At 47.6% G+C, this 20,635-nt stretch overlaps 1 protein-coding gene across 1 annotated transcript; it reads right to left on the reverse strand.

The window, feature by feature from the left end:
- Positions 1–7,410: 7,410 nt before the first annotated feature.
- IRF2BPL (interferon regulatory factor 2 binding protein like) lies at positions 7,411–11,485 on the reverse strand. Its single transcript, XM_036737093.1, has one exon. It carries the CDS (start codon positions 10,568–10,570, stop codon positions 8,261–8,263), a length of 2,310 nt encoding a protein of 769 aa, XP_036592988.1. The 5' UTR covers positions 10,571–11,485; the 3' UTR covers positions 7,411–8,260.
- Positions 11,486–20,635: the final 9,150 nt, after the last annotated feature.

Genomic DNA, 20,635 nt, shown 5'->3' on the forward strand with positions numbered 1-20,635 from the left:
GCAACCTATGATTGCTACTCCAAGGAGGCCAAGGCTGGTAGATCTCTTGAGTTCAGAAGACTGAAGCTGTTGGGTATCTACACTAAGCCTGAAGGGAACTGGCCCCAGTTGGAAATGGAACAGGTCAAAGTTTCTGTGCCCATTAGTAGTGGGAGCCAGCAGAGAGTACCCGTTGCATTTCCAGCCTGGGCAAGATAGGGGGAACCAGTCTCAAAACAAACACACAAACAAAAACCAAATGTGGAAAAGTCTTTTGCTGAGAATACCCAGCCTGTAAACACAGTTCAATGACAAGGCCCAATGTCCCCAAGAATGCTGAGCTACTAACTTTGTGTATGTTTTCTTTCTAAGTTTTTTTCCCTAAGATTTCCTGCCATCATCTCCCTCTTGCCTCCCATCTAGTGTGGGAGGGAATTTTTTGGTAAGATCTCCTCTTCTCACAGTCTTTCTAGAAGGGGAGAAGAGGGATTCAAAGCAAAAAGTAGGTCTACAACTAAGGGTGGGAGCTATACATTAAAAGTCTGGTGCAGCTGTGTGGACTCTATCTTGGAGTCAGGAAGACCTGAGTTCAAATCGTGCCTTAGACACTTCCTAGCTCCATGACCCTGATTTCCATGTAAGGCATCTCTTTTGGCAAGAACTGGAAGCTTAAAGGGTTCCCATAACTGGGTAATGGATGAAAAAATTATGGTACGTGAATGTAACGGAGTTTTATTGTGTCATAAGAAATGATGAAAGTAATGGTTTCCTAGAATCTGAGGAGATTTATATGAACTGATTCAGAGGGAAGCGAACAGAACCAAAGCAGTTTATACAATAATACCAACATTGTAAAGACAAATAATTTTGCAAGATTAATAACTCTCATTAGTGCCATGAACAACTATTACTCCAGAAGACTGATATTGAAGCCTATTACCTACCTCCTGGAAGAGGTAAAGGGCTTGGGGCACAGAAGGGGGTGTGTGTGTGTATAAATACATGTATGTTTGTATATATTTGTGTATGTATGTATGTGTGTATATATATATATTTGAACACGGTCAATGTAGGAAGTTGTGTTCTGGGGCAGCCAGGTAATACAGCAGGTAGAACACTGAGTGGAATTAAGAAAACGAGTTTAAATCTTTTCTCAGACACGTAATCATTGTGTGGCTCTGGGTAAGTCACTTAACCTCTGTTTGCCTCAGTTTCCTCAGCAGTAAAACAGGAATAATGGTGATAATAGCACCTCGGAGCTGTTGTGAAGACCAAATAAGACAACACGGGAAAGCTCTTAATAGTCCTGTCTTTGCTCAGTCGTTTTTCAGCCATGCTCAACTCTTCATGACCCCATTTTGGGTTTTCTTGGCAAAGAGACTGGGGTGGTCCACCCTCTTCTTCTCCAGCTCATTTTACAGATGAAGAAACTGAGGCAAACAGAGTTAAGTGACTTGCCCAGGGTCCCACAGCTAGTACATGTCTGAGGGCAGATTTGAACTCTAGGCCCACCACACTATCCACGACACCGCCTAGTTGCCCTGGCACATAGTAGGCAGCTAATTATTATTATTCTTGTTTTGGTTGACTATGCATCTTTGTGATAAGGGTTAGGTTTTTTCTTTTCTCTTTTTTCAATTTGGAGGAAGGAAATGGGAGGAAGAAGAAGTAGATTTTTGTTAATTGAAAAGTTTTTTGTTTTTTTTTAAAGAAGAGGGGGGAAAAGTATCCTGACTGAAGTCAGGGCTACTCTGATAGACCTCCTGATTAACATGCCTTTTTGGCTGGGAGAGAAACTAATACCCACTCACAGGCCTGTTATGGTGGAGCCTGAAGAGAAGCTTCCAGCATAAAGCAAGAAGTATAGTCTCAGGCAGGGCTCAGGTTACTACCTAGATGAGTCGTCTGAAGGAAAAAAAAACTTGACAACACTTTCCTCCTAACAGAAGAAAGTTCAAGTAGAAGGGACTTCTAGAGAAATCTCTCTCCCCATCTCTCCTCCCTCTGGGCCTGCCAGTATCTGCCATGTTTTTAGAAAAAGTTGGCAGTGTGCCCGAGTTTAACATGAGATGTTTGCAACCAGTGAAGGGCTGAACTGGAGGTGGGTGTGATGGCAAAGTTTAGGATTTAGGAAAGTCAGAGGTGTGCTGGAGCCTGCTTCCCAATCTACCCAGCAGATGGTTAAATCTTCAGTATGAACACCTCAGAAATCTGCAAATGCAGATTGTGCTCAATCTAGGGTTTTATTGATTATTTGGACTTAAGAAAGTTATGGAGAAAATATTAATAATGCAGATTAAACTTAAAAGTGTTTAGCGTGTACATTCCTCCCCCATCCAAGGCTGACTGTTAAACATTCACCAGCACGCTCCTGAGGAAAGGTGCCCCAGAGCGGTAGCCCAAGTTACCTTTATACTCGGTAATTCATGGAATTTAATTTAATACCACAAGATTTAGAGCTGCGGTGATAGCTCTCTAACCTTAGAGATCTCATCTATTTTAACCCTCTCATTTTACAGAGAGGGAAACTGAGGCCAAGGGGAATGAAATTATTTGGCTGCCACACTGTGGTAATAAGGGCTCAGCATGAGGCTGTGATTTTCCCAAGGTCACACAGGCAATAAAGGCTCTACATGGCAAAACCAGGATTGGGAATGAGGTCCTTTGACTCCAAATCTAGCGTACTGCTGTGTTCTTTCCACCACATCATACTGCCTTAACAACAAATATTCCACCCAAAAGGGAATGAAGCCAAAAGGGATAAAAAGGTACCCATTATACTGAGATTTGTCATTATTTGTTGTTTAGTCATTTCAGTCATATTCGACTCTCTGTGGGATTTCTGTGGCAAAGTTACTGGAGTGGTTCGCCATTTCCTTCTCCAGCTCATTTTACAGAGGAGGAAACTGAGGTAAACAAGGTAAAGTGATTTGCCCAGGGTCACACAGTTAGTGTCAGATTTGAACTCAGTCAGATGAGCCTTTCTGACAATTCTATCCACTTTGCCACCTTATGTGGGAAAGAGAAAGGCAGCTATAGAAAGGTCAACGTGGCAGCTTCCTTTCACCTTAAGAAACCATATTCCTAATGTTTGCTGAATCGCATGGAACAACTCTTAGGCCTCATCTCCCCTTGCTATCCTCAGCAGCAGTCTTTCCCTTATGAAACTCTGGTTAATAAAATTCACATTAGTTAGGTCCCTATAAGCCGCTACCCAATTGAATTCTACTCTCAACTCTGCTGCTGACTCGCTTCACTAGACCTCAGTTTCCTCACTGGAAACATGAAGGACTTTGGATTAGGGAACTTTAAATACCTTTCTAGCTTTATTATTCTTTAATGCACAAAGATAAACACAACCAAAAAATACTCATCCAAGTTATACTCACCACTGCAGTGCCAGCAATTGGGAAATGTTACCTGGGGAATGAATGAATGAAAAACATTTATTAATCACTGACCATGTATATTTGTCATTGAAAGCCCTTCATAACCCTGCCCCACTCCTACTTTCCAGTCTTCCTAGAGCTTATTCTCCACCCTCCCACCTCCCACAAACTCTGAGATTTATTGACACTGGACTCCTTTCTATTTCTCAAACAAAACACTCCATCCCCCAACTGTGGACATTTTTACTGGCTGCCCCTGATGCCTGGAATTCTTTTCCTCCTCATTCCCTGACTTCCTTCAAGTCCCAGCTAAAATCCCACCTTATACAAAAAGCCTGGAAAAGGAAATAGCAAACCATTCTGGTATCTTTGCCAAGAAAACCCCATGGACAGTCCCGGCATGCTATGGTTCACAGGGTCAGGAAGACTAGGACATGACTGAATAACTGAACAATAGCAACAAACAAGAAGCCTTTCCCGCTTCCCTCAATGCCTAGTTCCCTCTGTTGATTATCTCCAATTTATTCTGTGTATATCTTGTTTGTACATAGTTATTTCCATGTTGTCTCCTCCATTAATTAGCCTGGGAGTTCCCTCACGCCAGCGATTTGTCTTTCATGTCCCCAGCACACTATCTGGCATATTATAGGTGCTTAACAAATGCTTGTTGACTGACTGACTACCAAGATCTATGTTAAATACGATGTGGATGCAAAACAGTCCCTGACTTCAAGGAGTTTACATTTTAGTGGGAGAGACTACATTATGGGAAGTGGTGAACAGGGAAGGAAGTTACGGTCAGAGGGATCACAAAGATGGTGAGTGGAAGAATTGGCCGATCAACTGACATATCCTTTCCAGGATCGATGATAAAGTTGATTTGATTACATTTCATAGAGATGGGCAGAGAGTTGAATGTGAAGTTGGAGGATTTTCGTTTGAATTTCAGCTTCACTGCTCATCATCTGTCTGACCACATATCATTCAGCCTCGGTTTCTTCATCTGTGAAATCTGAGCTTTGGACTAGGTGGCCTCTGAGGCCCTGCCCAGCTCTAAATCAATGAACTATATCCTTAAATGTACATAAACACATATTTACGTTTGTACACAGGCAAAACACGTATGTAGAAACATATTATTTATATGTGTACAAAGCATTTTTCTTACTGCTAACTCTTCATTTAACTGATCCAAAGTCACTTAAAAGAAACAGCCAAAAAAGATTCCTGAAAAACCGTTTAATTAAATGCTCACAATTATCCCACTCTCCCTCTTTATGGAAAGAAATAATCCAATCTGGAGCAGCTGCACAATTTATTAAAATCAATTTAATATGGATTTTTAAAAAAAAAAAGACCTTGACTGACACATTTATATAAGGCTTTCAGGTGCCTCTCTAAGGAATTTCGGATATTGATAAGGAAGGACTGACAGGGCTGCTGGGAGGATGAGAGAGAAGCATGGGGAGAGAAACTGGGGACCAGTGCCTGTCTCTGCTTTGCATCTAGTAAATGCTTGATAAATGTTTGTTGAATTAAATTGGATAACTGGAAGAAGTGAAGCTGAATGAGGCCAAGGCTGATCTTTTTCATTTTGCTAAACTTCTGTAACGGAGAACATTCTCCACGTGTCAGAAGGGCGAAAAATACTCTGCCTGTTTGTCAGCTGTTTAAAGGAGGGGGAGAGGAAGAAGAAGAAGTGGGGAAAAAAAAAAGCTATGTCAAAGGGATAAAAGAAAGACTGGTTAATACGCCTAGACCGGCTGCTGAATGGATCAGAGCAAAGCGAAAGGTCACATGGCTACAAAAAAGGAAGAAAAAAAAAAACCTTCCTACAACAACTGCCCTCTAGCTATGGTTAACTTTAATTAACTGCAGTATTATAATTCACTTCCCGCTCAGGTTCCACCCTCCCTCACTCCCCTGTTCTTTCCTAGGTCTGATTAAACCAGCTTCCTCCTTGGAATATTTTGTTTTCTTTTTCTTTTTAAATTATGATTAATACCAATAACGGGGAAAAAACAATGAAGGTCTTGAGGGGCTCTTAGTGAGTGTTCCCTTTTACTACTGACTGGCACTAAAGCAAAGCTTTGAGGAATGCTTTACAGACTGCAGAGCTCACACTGAAAAGGCCAGTTACACAGTCAGAATTGTACATATATCCATAGCTCTTTGCTTCCAAGCATGCCTACAAACACACTTGATGCGTAAGCATGAAGCCTGTCCATTTCAGCTAATATGCATGGTTAAAAACTGTGTATGCAGTCAGTAATTCCAGTTCCTGATGGCTATACGTATGGGCTTCTCTTTGTAGGTCACTCACTTTAACACACAAGCATAATAATATGGGGGGGGGGCGGTCATCTTCCAAGGTTTTCAGGCCAAATGGATTTTATTTTTTAATGAACTTTTAAGAAAAATCAGTCCAGACCTTAGTAAATAAAAGGTGCAACTGACGGTCAAGCAAATGAGTTTTCAGAATTAACTGTGTGCTATGCACTGTCACTCCAAGTTAATTATCTCAAAGGATGAAAATAGGTTTTGTGACTCATAAGCGACAATAAAACACTTGGCATTAAATAAAAATGCAAGGACATAAGTCTCAGGATACACACACACACATACATCTATTTCTATTGGTGGAAGAGATGAGAAAGGCATTTACAAAAAAGAAATCAAGTTATAACACTGGAGCTACAGTGCCTGGCCAGGATATGGAGCTCTGTGTTCAAGATTGCCATCCTTTCCAGTATAAAGGTTACAAGGAACAGGAACTAAAAGTGGGCCTTAAGGCCAACCCAGCCCCTTCCCTAAAGCATCTGGAAAGCCCACAGATTCTTCCCCCCAGGAGGTTCTCTCTCCCCACCCTTTAACTCAAGCCTCTACTAATTCCAACTGGCTGGGCTGGGGATACTTTGGTCTTCCCTAACCCCCCAACCCCCATCTCCAGGAATGAGGAGTGAGGAAAGGCGTGCTGAGTGACGCATCTCAGATAGTATCTCAGGGCTTTATTTTGTTTTCCTAGCTGTTGTTTTCTATCTTTCTACCCAGGAAAAGTAGAAAGTTTCAAGCTAGATTTGCTTTCTTTAGCCTAGAGCAGGAAGGGAGCCGAGCCCCAGGGTAAACTCGGCCTAGTGATCTCAGTCCTCCTAAAAGGTCCCCCACCCCCAGCCCCAACCAACACCAAGAAACTGTCACTAAAAGGTTAATTAGAGGAATAATCCCATTTGTTCACTGCCAGGAGGAATGGATTTTATTGGATGCTATTAGTGACCTTTCTCCACTAGAAGTGCTCCCCAACCCCCCCCCCCCAAACTCCCACTTCCTGGTCAGTTCAGTTTTCCACCTTTAGAAATGCTTATCAAAGCAAGAGAACAGAAGTTTAATAAATAAGGTGAAAACTGCTCTTTCCCAAAGAACAAACCGTATCAGCTGGAAGCTGCCATGAGCCCCCTCTCGGCTTAGACAATTACATGCTTCTCAGTATCTGCATTCCTCCCTCTCCGCCACCCCCCCCCCGCCCCCCACTCATCAATTCTCAACCCTCAAATCCTTGTTTTTAAAAGCTGAGTATAATTTAGGTCCAATCATACCTAATGATAGAGTCAAAGTTGGACCCACGCTGGTTGTCCCTATTCGTTAGAGCTCCCCAGCCTTAAGCCAGATCTTGTAGAATACTACTAATGATGGTGGTGGTGGTGATGATAACCATCACACCCACAGCCTGAGAAATCCCTACAGCTCCAGTAACTGGAGAGCTTCAGGAGAAAACAAAGTGGAGAATCAGTAAACAGAAAGTGCTTAGTCAGCAACTGCCACCGCTGCACTAAAAGGTGAACGGCAAATAGGCACGGTGCCAAGACGTAGATAAGTTTAGATAACACCAACACAGCTTTTTCGTAGATGCCACAATTAAGGACTTCTCCAAGGCAGACATGTTTTGGTTGCATACTTTGGAGGCTTTTAAATAACGAAGGGAGGGGGCGGCCCATGTTTTGGAGCAGTCGCCTTAGCACTGAGAAAAATAAACTTGCTACTCAGGAAGTATTAATATCAATTGAATTTATTACAAGTTACTAAGCTCCAAGGCACATTACAGTGTTCTGTTAACTACAGAAATGTATAAAGGACAAACAGAGCATGTTTTCCATGTACAGCATTTTGCTCTACTCCTCAAAAGCATCCGTGCATCAATAAAGCAAAAACAAAAACACATGAAGATTAAAAACGTTCAGATCAATAGAAACAAACTGAAACAGTTTTTTCCCCTTACAAACTTGCAACAAAAAACACCCTCCCCCCAGCCCCACCCCAGACTCCCCTCCCTCACTGTTTTGCAAACAAAACAAAACAAAACAAAATTAAGTGAAGACTAAACACTCAGGGCTTGGTAAAACAGAAGCTGATCACCATTTTTGTAGCAATTTTTTTTAGGCATCAACACTGGCCTTGGCAAGAAGGAAAAGGTGTTTTTCTTTTTTTTCTTTTTTTTTTCCTTTTAGAGAAGTGCATAACATTTACAAAAATACACAGCAGCAGCAGGTAATTGCTAAGGGCTAGTAAATCTTGTACCTAGGCAAACACACTGCCACCAAATAAATGAGAAAAACAGGTATTGTGTAAGTAACCAAACAATATTATATTCTGTTTAACAAAAACCAGCTCTATCCTTCAAATGAAGAAGAGTTACATACCTTTGTTTCAAAATATAGAAACATACGACGAAAATAATGTCTATACATAAGACTAACTTTTTGCAGTTTTGTTATATTCACAATTCTACATCTTCGTGGTAGGGGGAGGAAGGGTTGCAGACTAGGAGGGGGTGGGAGGGATCTGGCTTGGAGGAGAGTGGGGGGAAGGTTGAGGCCAAAAAGGGTTTTTGCTGGGTTTTAAGGGTCTCTCTCTTTTTTCACTTTTACGTCCCCAGCTAAGATAGTCGCGATTTCCCCCTGCATGAAAGCCCAAGGTACGTTAGAACCGACTAAGGGGCATTTCTCTCCACTGGGGCAGTACACCTCGCCGGTAGCCCCCTGGGCCTTGATGCTCTCCCTAGAACAGGGGAAACAGAACTTGTGGCTGGGCACGGAAGGGCACTGAACAAAGTGTGTGTCCTCCAAACGTTCGTGGCAAATGGTACAGCAAAGGGGGCCGCTGTTGGCCATGGGGGAATCAGGAATGTTTTGGGGGTGAACTTGGTCCATGCCCGGGTGGGCACTGGGTGGTGGGGGTGCCACTTGTAAGTTTATATCCCCATTGCGAGATGCCAAGCGGCGTTGGGCCGGCACCGAGGCCGGTGACACGGGGCTGCTGCTGTTCCTTCGAGTGGCCGTAGTGGAATGCACTGAGCTGCCGTCCTTGGGCGAGTGAGCATTACCCAGCGTGTCGGCCACAGACATAAGGGCCGCCATGGGGGACTGGCCGTTCTGGGGGGCAGATTCAGGTGGGGTGGTCCGGTTGGAGAGGGGCCCCAAGGGAGGGGGCGGGGGCGGAGGAGGGCCCCCAGCTCCGTGCACTGCCCCGAACCCCCCAGCCGACATGGTGAGCTTCAGGGCCTCGCTTTGGCTGGCCATCCACTGCTGGCGCTGCTGCTCCTCGCTCAGCTTCAGCGCCCCCTCGGCGGAGTCCGGCGGCTCCGGGGACGCTTTCCTCTTACGCAATCCAGCCGTTCCCCCACGGCTGGAGGCGCTGGCAGGAGGAAGCACCCCAACGACTCCCCCGGTCCCCCCGGTGCCTCGAGGATGGGTGACCAGGGCGGTGGGCAGCATTGGACAGCTGGCGTCCAGGTAAGGTTGGGGGAGCATGTCCGCCCCGGGGACTCCCTCCTTGAAGAAGCGCACAGACTCGGGCAGCAAGTCCCCCAGCAGCCGCCAGTCTCCCGAGCCATGTTTCTTTTCGTACTCCAGGTACTTGAAACCTGAAGACAGGCCGCGGCCGAAGTCCTTCATGCAGTCCTGATACATCTGCTTGGCCACCCCGGATGCGCTGGAGAACACGTTGCCCGAGCCCGTGGGATATTCGATGAAGAGCTTGAGTTCGTAGTCCAGACCCGGCTTGGAGACCGCGTCGAAAGCAAAGACGCGGCCCAGCAGCGAGTGGTCCTTCTTGAAGCGGACCTCGTAAGGGGTGCAGCCGGCCAAAGTCAGCAGGGTCTCCCGTACCATCTTGGGCTTGCTGGCCCAGTCTTCCGCCCGGTTGCGGAGGCTCTCGCTTAGTTCTGCCAGGGCCTCCGCGTTGCGCTGCTTCTCTTTTAACTCCCGTTCCTGGTCCGTACTGGACACCGAGCCAGGCCGCTTGCCCCCACCGCAAGCCTCCGAGGATGAAGAAGAAGTCGAGGACGACGAAGATGAGGAAGAGGACGAAGAGCCAGCGGCCACGGTGGTCCCCCCGAGGCAGGAGGGACCCCCGCCTCCGCCCACGCCAGAGCCCTGCGGGGGTGGGCGGCTGCCCAGCCCGTGGGGAGGGGGCAGCACGGCTGCTCCCGGCCCATTGAGCAGCGTCTGAGGAAGAAGGTTGGGGGGCACGTTCAGGGGACCCCCACCGCCTCCGCCACTCCCACTCCCGGGGGGTAGCCCTGTCACCAGCCCCCCGTGTGCCCCGCGGCGGGAGGATGAGGAGTTGGGGCTTTGGCGGTTCAGCTCCGGGGGCCCGTCCTCAGGGGACGGTTTGGGGAAGCCATTGGGGCCGCCCAACCCGTTGGGGAGCCTGGTGGCGTGGCCGCTGCCCCCGCTGCCCCCTAGACTTCCCGGGGGCGGAGGGTACTCGAAGCGGCTTCGCTGTTCGACCGCAGCTGCCGCCGCCGCGGCAGCAGCTGCGGCTGCGCTCAGACCGTAGCGCTCTAGGCCAGACGGCGCGGCCAAGACGGCGGCTTTTGTAGAGCCGTCAACGTGGTTGAGCTGCTGCTGCTGCTGCTGTTGCTGCTGCTGCTGCTGCTGCGCCGCCTCCTTAGCGGAAAGGGCCACGGTTTTGACCCCGACCGGGGGCGGCGGCCCGGGGGATCTGCCGTCTTGGAAGCAGCCGTGGGCTCGCTTCAGCTGCCGGGCTGTCTCGATCACGAACTCGATGCGATCTGCACCCTCATAGTTGACACAGCCTCGACATACTGGCTCCGTGAAGTCCCAAATCATGGCCCAAGGCATGCGGGGCAGGTCGCACAGGTAACACGACTGTCTCCGGGAGGAAGCCACCTGCGCCGAGGACATGATGCCGGCCCGGGGGAGGGAGGGGGAGGGGAGGGGGGAAGGGCAGATTGATCCCTACCCGCCCAGGCTGCTGTTGCTCTTTCTCCTCCGGGGAGGGCTGGCGGGCGGGGGAAGGAGTAGGAGAGGAAAGGGGAGAAGATTCTGCCTCCTGCCACTCGCTGCCGCTGCGCCTCTCGGCGGTTGCTCCACCACCTGGGTGGCAGAGTAGCTGCCTCCTTGCCCCCGCCTCCTATTGCAGCTTTCTGGCAAGGGAGGGGAAATCTGTCGACTTCTTCCTGGTGTTGTTGCCCCTGGGACAGGGGTGCTGGGAACGGGGTGGGGGGGTGGGGTAGTGCCCCGCTGTTACTGTCACTGCTGCCTTTCCTCTCTACGGTTTCTGTCCTCTTCCCTGGGCAAGGGGCAGAGAGGCTTGTAAGAGCTACCGTACTCTACCCTCGGCTTGTCTCCGCTCTCGCTTGCTGCCGCTGCTTCTCCGGAGGGAAGAGGAACCAGAGAAACGGGAAGGGTAAGAGGAAGAGAAAAGAGAGGGCAACAGGAGAAAGGGTTTAAGGGGAGCCACTGGCAGCCGTCCTGGCCCTCCTGCAGCTCTGGATGTTCCGCCTGGTGGCCGTAAGATTTTGCACACGCTGAGCCGCCGCCGCCGCTTCCCGGACGCACACCAGATGAAAGGAGCAGCCTGGGGTTCAGCAGCCCCCAGCCCCGTCCCCGGCTGCCGCGGCTGCCGTAGCTCACGTAGGGTGCATGGCTCTCCTTCGGTTCTGCCTCCCGTCACATCCCGTTCGGAATTGGAATGTGGGGATTGTGATTGTTACTCTACGTTCCAGAGGCGCGTCTCGCGCTCCCGCTCGGGCTGCAGCTCGCGCTGTCCCCGGCTCAGCCGCGCGGGATGCCGCCCGGGCGGAGCGGTGACGTCACCGCCATGCTCTGCACCAGTCCCCCCCCCCTTCCCTTTACACTTCCTCTGTCTGTAGAGCCCACTTGTTGCATGGAGAATGCGCATGCTCGGCATGCAGCCCAGATTCCTCTCAGCCTTTCCCCTCCTCCCCTTCTACCGCCCTCCCCGGACTGTGTGTACAACAGCTGAAGCAATGCAAGTTAATGCTGGAAATCAAGTGAAGAAATACCCAGGGCTATGTTTGGAAATTAAACAGAAGATGATCTTTCTCTCCCCTCCCTTCCCTAGCCGATGCCCAGCTTTCCAGTGTGAAAATGCATTCAGGAAACATGCATCATTTTCCCCCCTGTGAGTTCAAACGTCTCGTTTCAGAATTTTAGCTGTAAATTTCATAAGAGACATTACCCATCACATTTAGAGTTTTTTAACAGGGATCAAGCCATTTTCCGTGCGGGTATTTTATACAGTTTTCCACTGTTAATGCCAAAATGCATAGCACCAGCAAAATTAGCCATTTAGCAATCTCATTCTGTGTTTCCTATTTAATGGTTTCCATTCTCGATCAAGGGACCAGAGAAACTGGAGTTTCAATGAATGATGGTGGTGGAGACAGGCTGAGCTATCCCATTTTTCATTTCTGGCACAGAGTGGCCCAGCAGATGCTGAGTTGTGAAAACAGGGGGCTGTGTAACCTGGACTCTTTGTATAGCTGAAAGGTGCTAGAGAGGCCAAACAGGTGAGTAATTTATGTGCTTGCTAATGGAAAGGGAAACAGAATTCCCTCCATTTAATAACAATAATACATTGCATTTTTAGAACTGAAGCTCATTTGATAGTGCCGTGAGAAAGGCAAAACATGGCAATTCTGCCGTGTTCCTGAGAATGTCCTTTGCTCAGGACATTTACTTTATAGCAGCCTATGTTAATGTATTTAAGAGGTTCTGCCAAATCATGGATGGGGGGGTTGGGGTGGGGGAGGACTTCTCTTAAAAACAGCACTATTGAAACAAACAAGAAAATACTTTTCTGGTAGGGATTCTTTAGAACAAATGGCAGTCTCATCCTGTCCTCCCCCCATATGCCACTCTGAGGAATACCCTCTCAGAAACTCAGCCTTATTACACCACCGTGGGGCTTCAGCTCCTAGGGGAAAGATTTTATAAGGGAAGGAGCAGTAGGGGCAAAGATGGCTCTGGGGACCCCTGCCTTGTATTCCCTCTGCAGTCGGTTTCTGTTTTTGCAAAACAATGAAATTACTGTCCGCTCCCCAACAATAATAAACTTTCACTGCCAGGCCTGCCTGGATCATGGCAATTATTTTTCTACAAAGGGCTGCAAACAGAGTATTGCATCACTCACACATACTTCAGCCATTGCAATGTAACCGGTTACCCCAGGGTGAGTCAAAATATATGAGGGTGTGTGAAGGGGGAGGATTGTGTGACATTCCCATGAACCTGGAGGGCATTAGTTACTTGTTTAACCCACTTCTGCATCTTAGTATGTATTCAGCCCATCTTTCTATTTAACCAGAATGTTGGAAAATGATAATTTACCTTCTCTTTGCCAAGATTTATGTGAGAAGGAGCTCATCTCATCTCACAGTGATGTTTGCTATGTGTATATATGTCTGTGTCTATATAACTTTGGGGTACTCACATATGCAGACAGACATCATAAGCACATAGGTAGGATGTGGAAATAAATCATATTTCTATTGTAATCTCATAATCTTTTTAATTTAAAAGTGTTATTTCTCCAGATGAAGCTCCCTCTCCCCCCTTAGGAATTGCCACCATTTATCATTCCTGCATCTTAATTGACTGAGGCATCCTCAGCTTGGGGAGGGGAGGGGGATTTTGGTGTGATAGCACGAGGGGGATAGGGACACATAATTGGTACAGAAACGGGAGTAGGGACACCTATAGCGTATTTCAGTGTCGGGTTTCTGGACAAAAGGGGATACTCCGAGAATCTTGCTGCAGAAGCGGTGGAGAGAAAGGGTGAGTGGGAGTGGGTACCAGACTTTAAACAGCAGTAGTGCATCTTACCAACCAAATGAGATAGCTTAGTCTCCGAGGATACCAAGTGAAGTGCCACTCGAGTCTTAGGGCGTAAATCCTACGGCAGCCCCTCGCTCTAGGTGCGGTGGACTCCCATTAGAAGAGTAATTTCAAACACTTTTGAACCTACAGTTATCAACTCGCTTCCCCAACCTATTTACTTAACGAGAGTGTTGTTTCGGGTAGGGAGAAAGTTGAGGGCGCAAAGACTGAGATCTGCGGGCGGGGCTTCCATGGGGCATTTGGGAGAGCTCACTCGGCTAAACCACCGTGCTTTGGGCCCAGAATCGGGCTAAAAGGTTTCCCCAGAACTCTGGGGACTGGTTGGTTGATGTTCAGAGGAGGGAGCGGGCTAGAGATGTAAACATTCTAAAAAACCCCTTTTCAGCCCGGCTGCCCACGGGTCCAGCCAGCTCCCCAGCCTCTTTCCCGACTTTGGGCACACACTGGATCCCGTCACTCTACTGCAGGACTGGTGCTCTCCTGCTGACTTCTCCACGCGGCGCCACTGCTTTATCCGGCTGGCATTAATAAAAATACATTAAAAAAAAAAAAAGGCGCTCTCTCCTCCTGAACCTCCCGTCACCCCTGGGCTATTCACTCAGCTGAGAGCTCCTTCGAGAAAGGCCTTTTTTGGAAACACTCACCCCTCTGTAAACGAGGCCGACTAGACTCACAAGGGCCGCCTTTATAGTGGGTGTAAATAATAAGCACCTTAGATAGGATCAGGCCTCGCCGATCCCTCACGGGCTGTGTCAGCTCCTAGTGGCCCGGCAAATGAATGCAGGAGCATGTACATCCATGGACATATAGGTTGGGGGAGGGGAGGGAGGGGTTGGGGATTAGCACACGTGTGAAATCAGCAACTGGGACGAGACGGAACCGTGATTTACTTTTACTAACAGGACGTGTTGTGGGGCGGAAGTGTATTTGCTTTTCCGTAATGATTAATCCCGGATTTTTTTTTTAAACTTCGGCCAGGGTCGGGGTTACGCAAGAGCCACTCGAGCGTGAAATCCCAGCAATAACACGGGCTCGCAGCAGGAGCTGCGATCCGAAAACCAGGAAGAGAGGAGCCTATGCCTCCGAAATCTGTCAAGCCAGGCTGCGTGCTCTGGAGGTTCTGGGGGGGGGGCGGTTAAAGTCGGCTGGAAGGAGAAAATGAAATCTTGATGGTGGCGCTGGCCGTGCAGCTGCAAGAGAAGATCAAATCTCTGACTACATTCTTCCGGGAGGGGGGGCGGAGTGACGGAGGGGGAAAGAAAGGGGGCGTCGCGTCTGGTTCCTGCCTCCTGGTCCTCCGTTCCCAGCTTCTTCCCCTTGCCACTTTGCCAGGGCTTCGGGGGAGTCCAGAGCAGTCCTCAGCAAATGCTGGTGTGTTTATTTAGATCTGAAAATAAAGAAATCCAGGAATGAGCCTTACGGGGTGGGGGGGGGGGGCGGTGAGGGAGGAGCGGGGAGAAAAGGGAAGCACTAGACAATGACACTATTCAGACGCTTGGTTGAGTTAAAACAAATACACAAGGAGAGGGGCCAGTGGGGAGTGGGGGAGGGTCAGTGAGCTGGGGAGGGGGCAAAAAGACAACACTGGGGTCCGCTTTTGAAGAGAAGAGAGATGGAGGGGTATAGGCTGGGTGGCAGTCGATCCACGTGCTTTCTGGGTCTGAACCCTGAATCACTACTGGGAGCTTGGGGAGGAGAGAGAGGCGGCGAAGATGCAAGGTCTCCCCAAACAGCCCAGGAGCTACATAAGCTCGGGGCACAACTTCACTGTGGCGGGGGATTTCCGGGGTCACTGTGTCAGAGGCCCTTCTCCGAGTCTTTCAACCTCGGGCGGAGAGAGTGGCCTCAAACTGGGCAGCCCAGGCGTTCCTCTCCCTGCGAGCTCTCCATTCCCTTTTTACTTAAAAATCTCCAAGCAGCAGCTAACTAGTGCTGCGATCCAGGTAGGCGCGTTAAATATTCATATAGCCCCAACTGATCGGGTGACTTGGAAGTGGGGAATCTGTCCCTAGATAACTTGTGCGATCTCCGCTCACGAAAGCCGCAGGGGCAGCAAAAAGTCACCAGTTATTTTGGCCAGACCAGAGCTACCATAAGCTGACGTCAGGGACTTGAAGGGATGGGGCGGGGGGAGGAGGAGATGGAGCTGAGATTTCGGATCTCCATTATTTTAAATTAACACCATGCAAATTAGATCCAAAGAAGGGGTCTAATCACCTACTATTTTTGAGTCGTTAACCACACTCCGATGGCTGGCTCTAGGCAAAACAGTGAAGCAATAATCTCACATATAGCGCATTAACGTTTGCCAAGAGCATCCCTTTCGAACCCAGCACCACCCCACGTCATCTTCCCTCGGGCGGAGTGTTCTGAAGAATTCGTTCACACCGAAGTGTTAGGGACTTTTTGTGTTACACTCCTCCGTCCCACTTTTGCATTTTAAAAGAGGACCCCTGGGTAAAGAAGATACTTAGCAAAGGAATGAATCCTAATGGTGGAATTTCGGGGATGGGAGGGGGGAGAGGAGGACGTTTATTTCGGGGAGGAGCACCAGTCTCACGCTGCAAGTCTCCGGCCACCTCTGCCCACCCCTTTATTTAACTTGAACTTACCCGCTGGTTTTGAATGACAAAAGGAAATAAGTCTCGGGTTGAGCTAGAAATTGTGAGAGAAAATGATTAATGAGAATGGGAAGGAAATTTGACTTCCTGCTTCCATTCCAGCCCAGATAGTCACCTAATCCCACTAGCCATTCTTCCCTGCAGATTTCCCACCTTAAACTTAAGACCAGAGAGAAACACATACTCTCCATTCAAGGCTAAAATGGCTTTTGTGCAGCTGGAATATTTGCCCAAGAGTTGGAGATCTTGGACCTGTCCAGCACCTTTTGCAGTCCCTACTATTGTCTTGGGCTTGATCTCCAGACCCTCTCATCCCTCCATCTCTTTAGCAGTGAGGTTACCTCCTTGAATTCTTTCCAGTTCTAAATCCTGAGAGCCGAGGATCTTTGTTTGGTGATGGCCGGGCTAGATCTGGAGATTTAGGATTGAGTAATCTGCCTCTAGATTTACTTCTCTTCCCTGCTAAATCCCTTAGCAAAAGGAGCCGCAGACTAATTCTGGAATCTATTTTGTGCTTGTTTTTTGATTATGTTTGGAGGAATCCCTTAATGACCTTTCTGGTCCTCAGTTTCCCCATAAGTTAAATGGAGATAATATTACCTGTTCTAGCCACCTCCAAGATCAAAAGATATAATAAATGTCGGCGAATGCACTTTGCAAAGTTTAAAGCATTATACAAACGCAAAGTGTTAATTATCTTCTCAGTTCCAGAAACTGCTGGGTAAAATTATTGCGCAGAAGTGTTCCGTAGGCACTAACCCGGGAACAGTATTTTTCAAAAACACATTCTTAGGGTTGGGCACCTGCAGAAAGAGCATTTACCTGACAGCTACAGGCTTGTGGAGGGGAAACCAGGGAGTTTAGTATTTGGAGGCTAGTCTAACATCTTTTGTGGGCTTACTCTATTGAGGGCAAATAAGAAAGGCCTGTCCCGTGACCTCAGGGCCATGTCTCATAACCTCGGGGCTATAGAGAGAGAAAATGCCGAAATTACAAGACCTGAGACTTGGCTTTTTGTTTCCCATCTTATATGCCCCCAGACTGAGTGAGGCTTTTTCTCTTCCACAATGCCTCCCCCCTTCGAAAATGAATTTAGGGACTGATGAATTTGCTTGGGGTTGCTTCCTTTTGCTTTGGTCAATTTAAAGATGAATCGTCAGGGACCTTTAAAAACAGAACTGACAGGAAGTGTCAAAACAGTGAGTGGCAGAGAATAAGGATGTAATTATGTGTTTTATGTTTATCATTCTCGATCTAATTAAATTCAGCAGACAGCACTTCAGAATTTCTTGGGCCCAGGGCAGTAAAGAGGTCCTGGAGGTCAGAAGGTGAGTGGGTGGCTAGAGAAGTGAGGGAGGGTGGTGGTTGGTTTGGGAAGAGGAGTTCAGGTTTCCCTTCCTTTTCCCCATCCCTCCTCGGCTCTTGGCCAGGTTTCTCTCCTTTATTTCATTTTCTTTTTAATTCCTTTTGTATGTGGTAGTCAATTAGTTGTCCTTTTATTCTGTGGCATTGCAGTCTCCTCAGTGACATTTTCCAGCCTGTCACTCTGCACATATTTTTTTTTATTACCAGTTTTCTCCTCCCTCCCCCTTTTTCATATTACTGGTTTTCTGCCTGGTTGCCCACACAATAACCTTCAATAATGCAAAATCCAACTTCCTTGCCTAACAAGTTCTGTTACCCGCAGCCTACATCTACCACCACAAAACAGTTCCCATCCTTTTTCTCCCCGCTTTACTGTCTACAAAGCTCTGCTTTTTCCTCTTATGCCCCACAGAACTTCTACCTCCCTCCCATTCTGATACTTTCTAGGCTGCCTTGGTCCTCTTTCTGCTGAGCAGACTCCCTGTGGCTCCTGACTCATTTTCATAGACTCTATAGAGAAAGAACTTTCAATTTCAGGGCCTTCAGAATGAGCCAGGTCTCCCTATTTTGTCTTGGGCATCCAGTCTGTTGATCTCCATTCCTTGTGAGCTAGAAACTTCACAGGTGTATTTGAGGTGGTTCCCTACCTCCATACTCTTTCCCAAATTGATAATGCTCATCAAAAGTCCTGAACGAAGTGAACATGACATTCTAGATTCCACCATTAAGAATGTAAAATTTTAATGCATTTGAAGTGAAAAAATTAAGTTTAAAAAGACCAATAATTTTGGTTATTTGATGACCGTTTATACACATACACACACACACACACACACACATATAATTTTTACTATAATATAACGAGTTTCTTTTTCCCAGGTTACCCTTTTAGTGAGACTGAGAGTTGAATGTTTCATTAGCACTCATCCCTTCTCCCCCCTCCCCCATCTTTTTCTACCAAGCTTCCCATCTGATGACTTAATAGTATTGACTGGCTTTTAATTCTGATTAACACCCTCAGCTGTCAGGAGGTAGGTGCTGGAAGGACACACACAGACTGTACTGTCCAACAAATACATAGACATTTGGGGAATTTTCTTTCCCTCCCTTTTCCCCACCCTTTTGAAATGACATTAAGTTGGGAAGAGACTAGGAGAAGAAAGGTAGAATAAAGACAGAAGGGAGGAGGGAGTAGAGGAAGGGAATAACCACAACAAAAAAAGCAATTTACTTTCTTTTCTAAGGCAGCTAGTAAAATTCCTAAGGGAGATCAAATGCCAAAATTGACTGTCTTGGTATATTTTAGACCAGATTGCTTGGGTGAATCATGTCAGGGTTTCAAGCTGTACCCTAGAGAGACTGGGAGTCATGAAGAAGAGCACAAAACATCTCTGAGGTTGGGAGGTAACCCTCGGAAAGGCAGGAGGGTGTGTGTGCTTGCTCTGGTGCTATCCCATCCAATCTCAATCAGAATCCCTCCCCCCCCCCCAATTCATTGAAAGACATGCTGGGGAGGAGGGGGGGGGAGGAAGGAATAGCGAATACTGGAATTGGCAAAGGGAAAAAAAGCAACAACAACAGGAAAGCAGCTATAAAACATGGTCCCCAAAGGAAAGGTGCAAAATCCATTTGAGCCAGAGATAGAGATATCTCCACCCTGGGTTTTTTTTTTCCTCATTTGCTTTACAACTCTGCAGACATCAGGTTAGCAAAAGGTAATAAATAGTCTTTGCACAGTGGGATCCAGACTAGTGAAAACAGTTTACTGAAATTAATGGGCCTGGCTTGAACCAAAACCTCCACTTTGGAATTAATGCCAGACATAGTTTTCCTGAACTCTATCCAACTGCCTGAGCGACAGACAATTTTCATTCTATTTGTACTAAAGGCTTATGACTAGTGCTGGAAAATAAAGCTTGGGCCCTTGATCTCCCTGTATATTAAAAACATTTTTAATTATATATTTTAAAAATTAAGAACAGTGAGAGCACTGTGCCAATTCATGGATTCTGCCAGCAGAAGTCCGAGTGTTCTGGGCAATATGTGGTTCTCAGAAATTTTCATGAAAACTCTCCATTTAAAAGCCAGCCTTCATTCTCCTCCACCCCTACCCCCCACTTCCTTTTCTACTGGGTTCACCCAGGGATTGGTCTCAGAGATTCTCCCCGTCTCAGCTAAACACTGGGGAGGGAGGGACAAGGGGAGAAAGACTGGCGACCACTAAGACACTGTCGGCTTGTATCAGGAAAGCACTTGGTGATACTTTGTAATGAATGATGCCTAAATGATAGTGTAAACAGAACCAAAGCTGGTCTAGTTTTTCTTTGCCGCCTTTTCACCTACCCATTTTCCCTCCCTAATGTCTTTGCTGCAGGGCTATCTGCAGATCTAGGCAGCCGTTTCTGTAGGGTGCAAACACACATTTCACTTGCCTCCCCCTGCACACACACACACACACACACACACACACACACACACACACACACAGCAACAACAAAAGCAGCAGCATTTTATAGGTACAGGGCATCCACTGTGCCGCCTTCAGCTAGCCAGTTGACCTGAAACTGCTTTTCCTTTTCCTTTTCTCCCCCTTCTCCCTGGATTATTAATAAAAACAGAATCCCAGGCAGCCGGCTGGGTTTTTGCTTTCACTGTACAATCTGCACTTGTGACACAGGACATGTGGAAAATTTTGAGTGCACTGCAGTGAATGGTATGGGGAGGGAGAAGGAGAAGGAGCATGAGGAGAGGGAGGAGTGGGGGGGAGTGTGGAGAGAAAAGGGGGAGGGAGGGAGTTACTTTTTAGCTTCCGCTAAGTCCTTGGCAGCTTGCCAGCCCTGAAGGATTGTGGGAACTGAACGCCTCCCAAGTACAAACTGCCAGTTTTAAGCAGCCCTGACAGTCCTGCTCCTTCCAAACTTGGCAGCAGTTCAAAGTGCTCTTTCATTTGAAATTCTGGAAGCCTGCCATGTGCAATGCAGATTTGCGGTGCCTGCTCTCATAAGGAACTGATAAATGCCGTACAGTTGCCATGGGGACAGGAGGCTATCAGAATGGCCCTGTGATCTACAGCCTCTCAGCTCTGCAGGGTTTCTCTCTCTGTCTCTCTCTCTCTCCG

Source organism: Trichosurus vulpecula, chromosome 8 (genome assembly GCF_011100635.1).
Source record: "Trichosurus vulpecula isolate mTriVul1 chromosome 8, mTriVul1.pri, whole genome shotgun sequence".
Classification (NCBI taxonomy): Eukaryota; Metazoa; Chordata; class Mammalia; order Diprotodontia; family Phalangeridae; genus Trichosurus; species Trichosurus vulpecula.

Bases quoted from the DNA above. Each gene is read 5' to 3' on its own strand.
- IRF2BPL (XM_036737093.1), bottom strand. From the start codon at position 10,570: ATGTCCTCGGCGCAGGTGGCTTCCTCCCGGAGACAGTCGTGTTACCTG.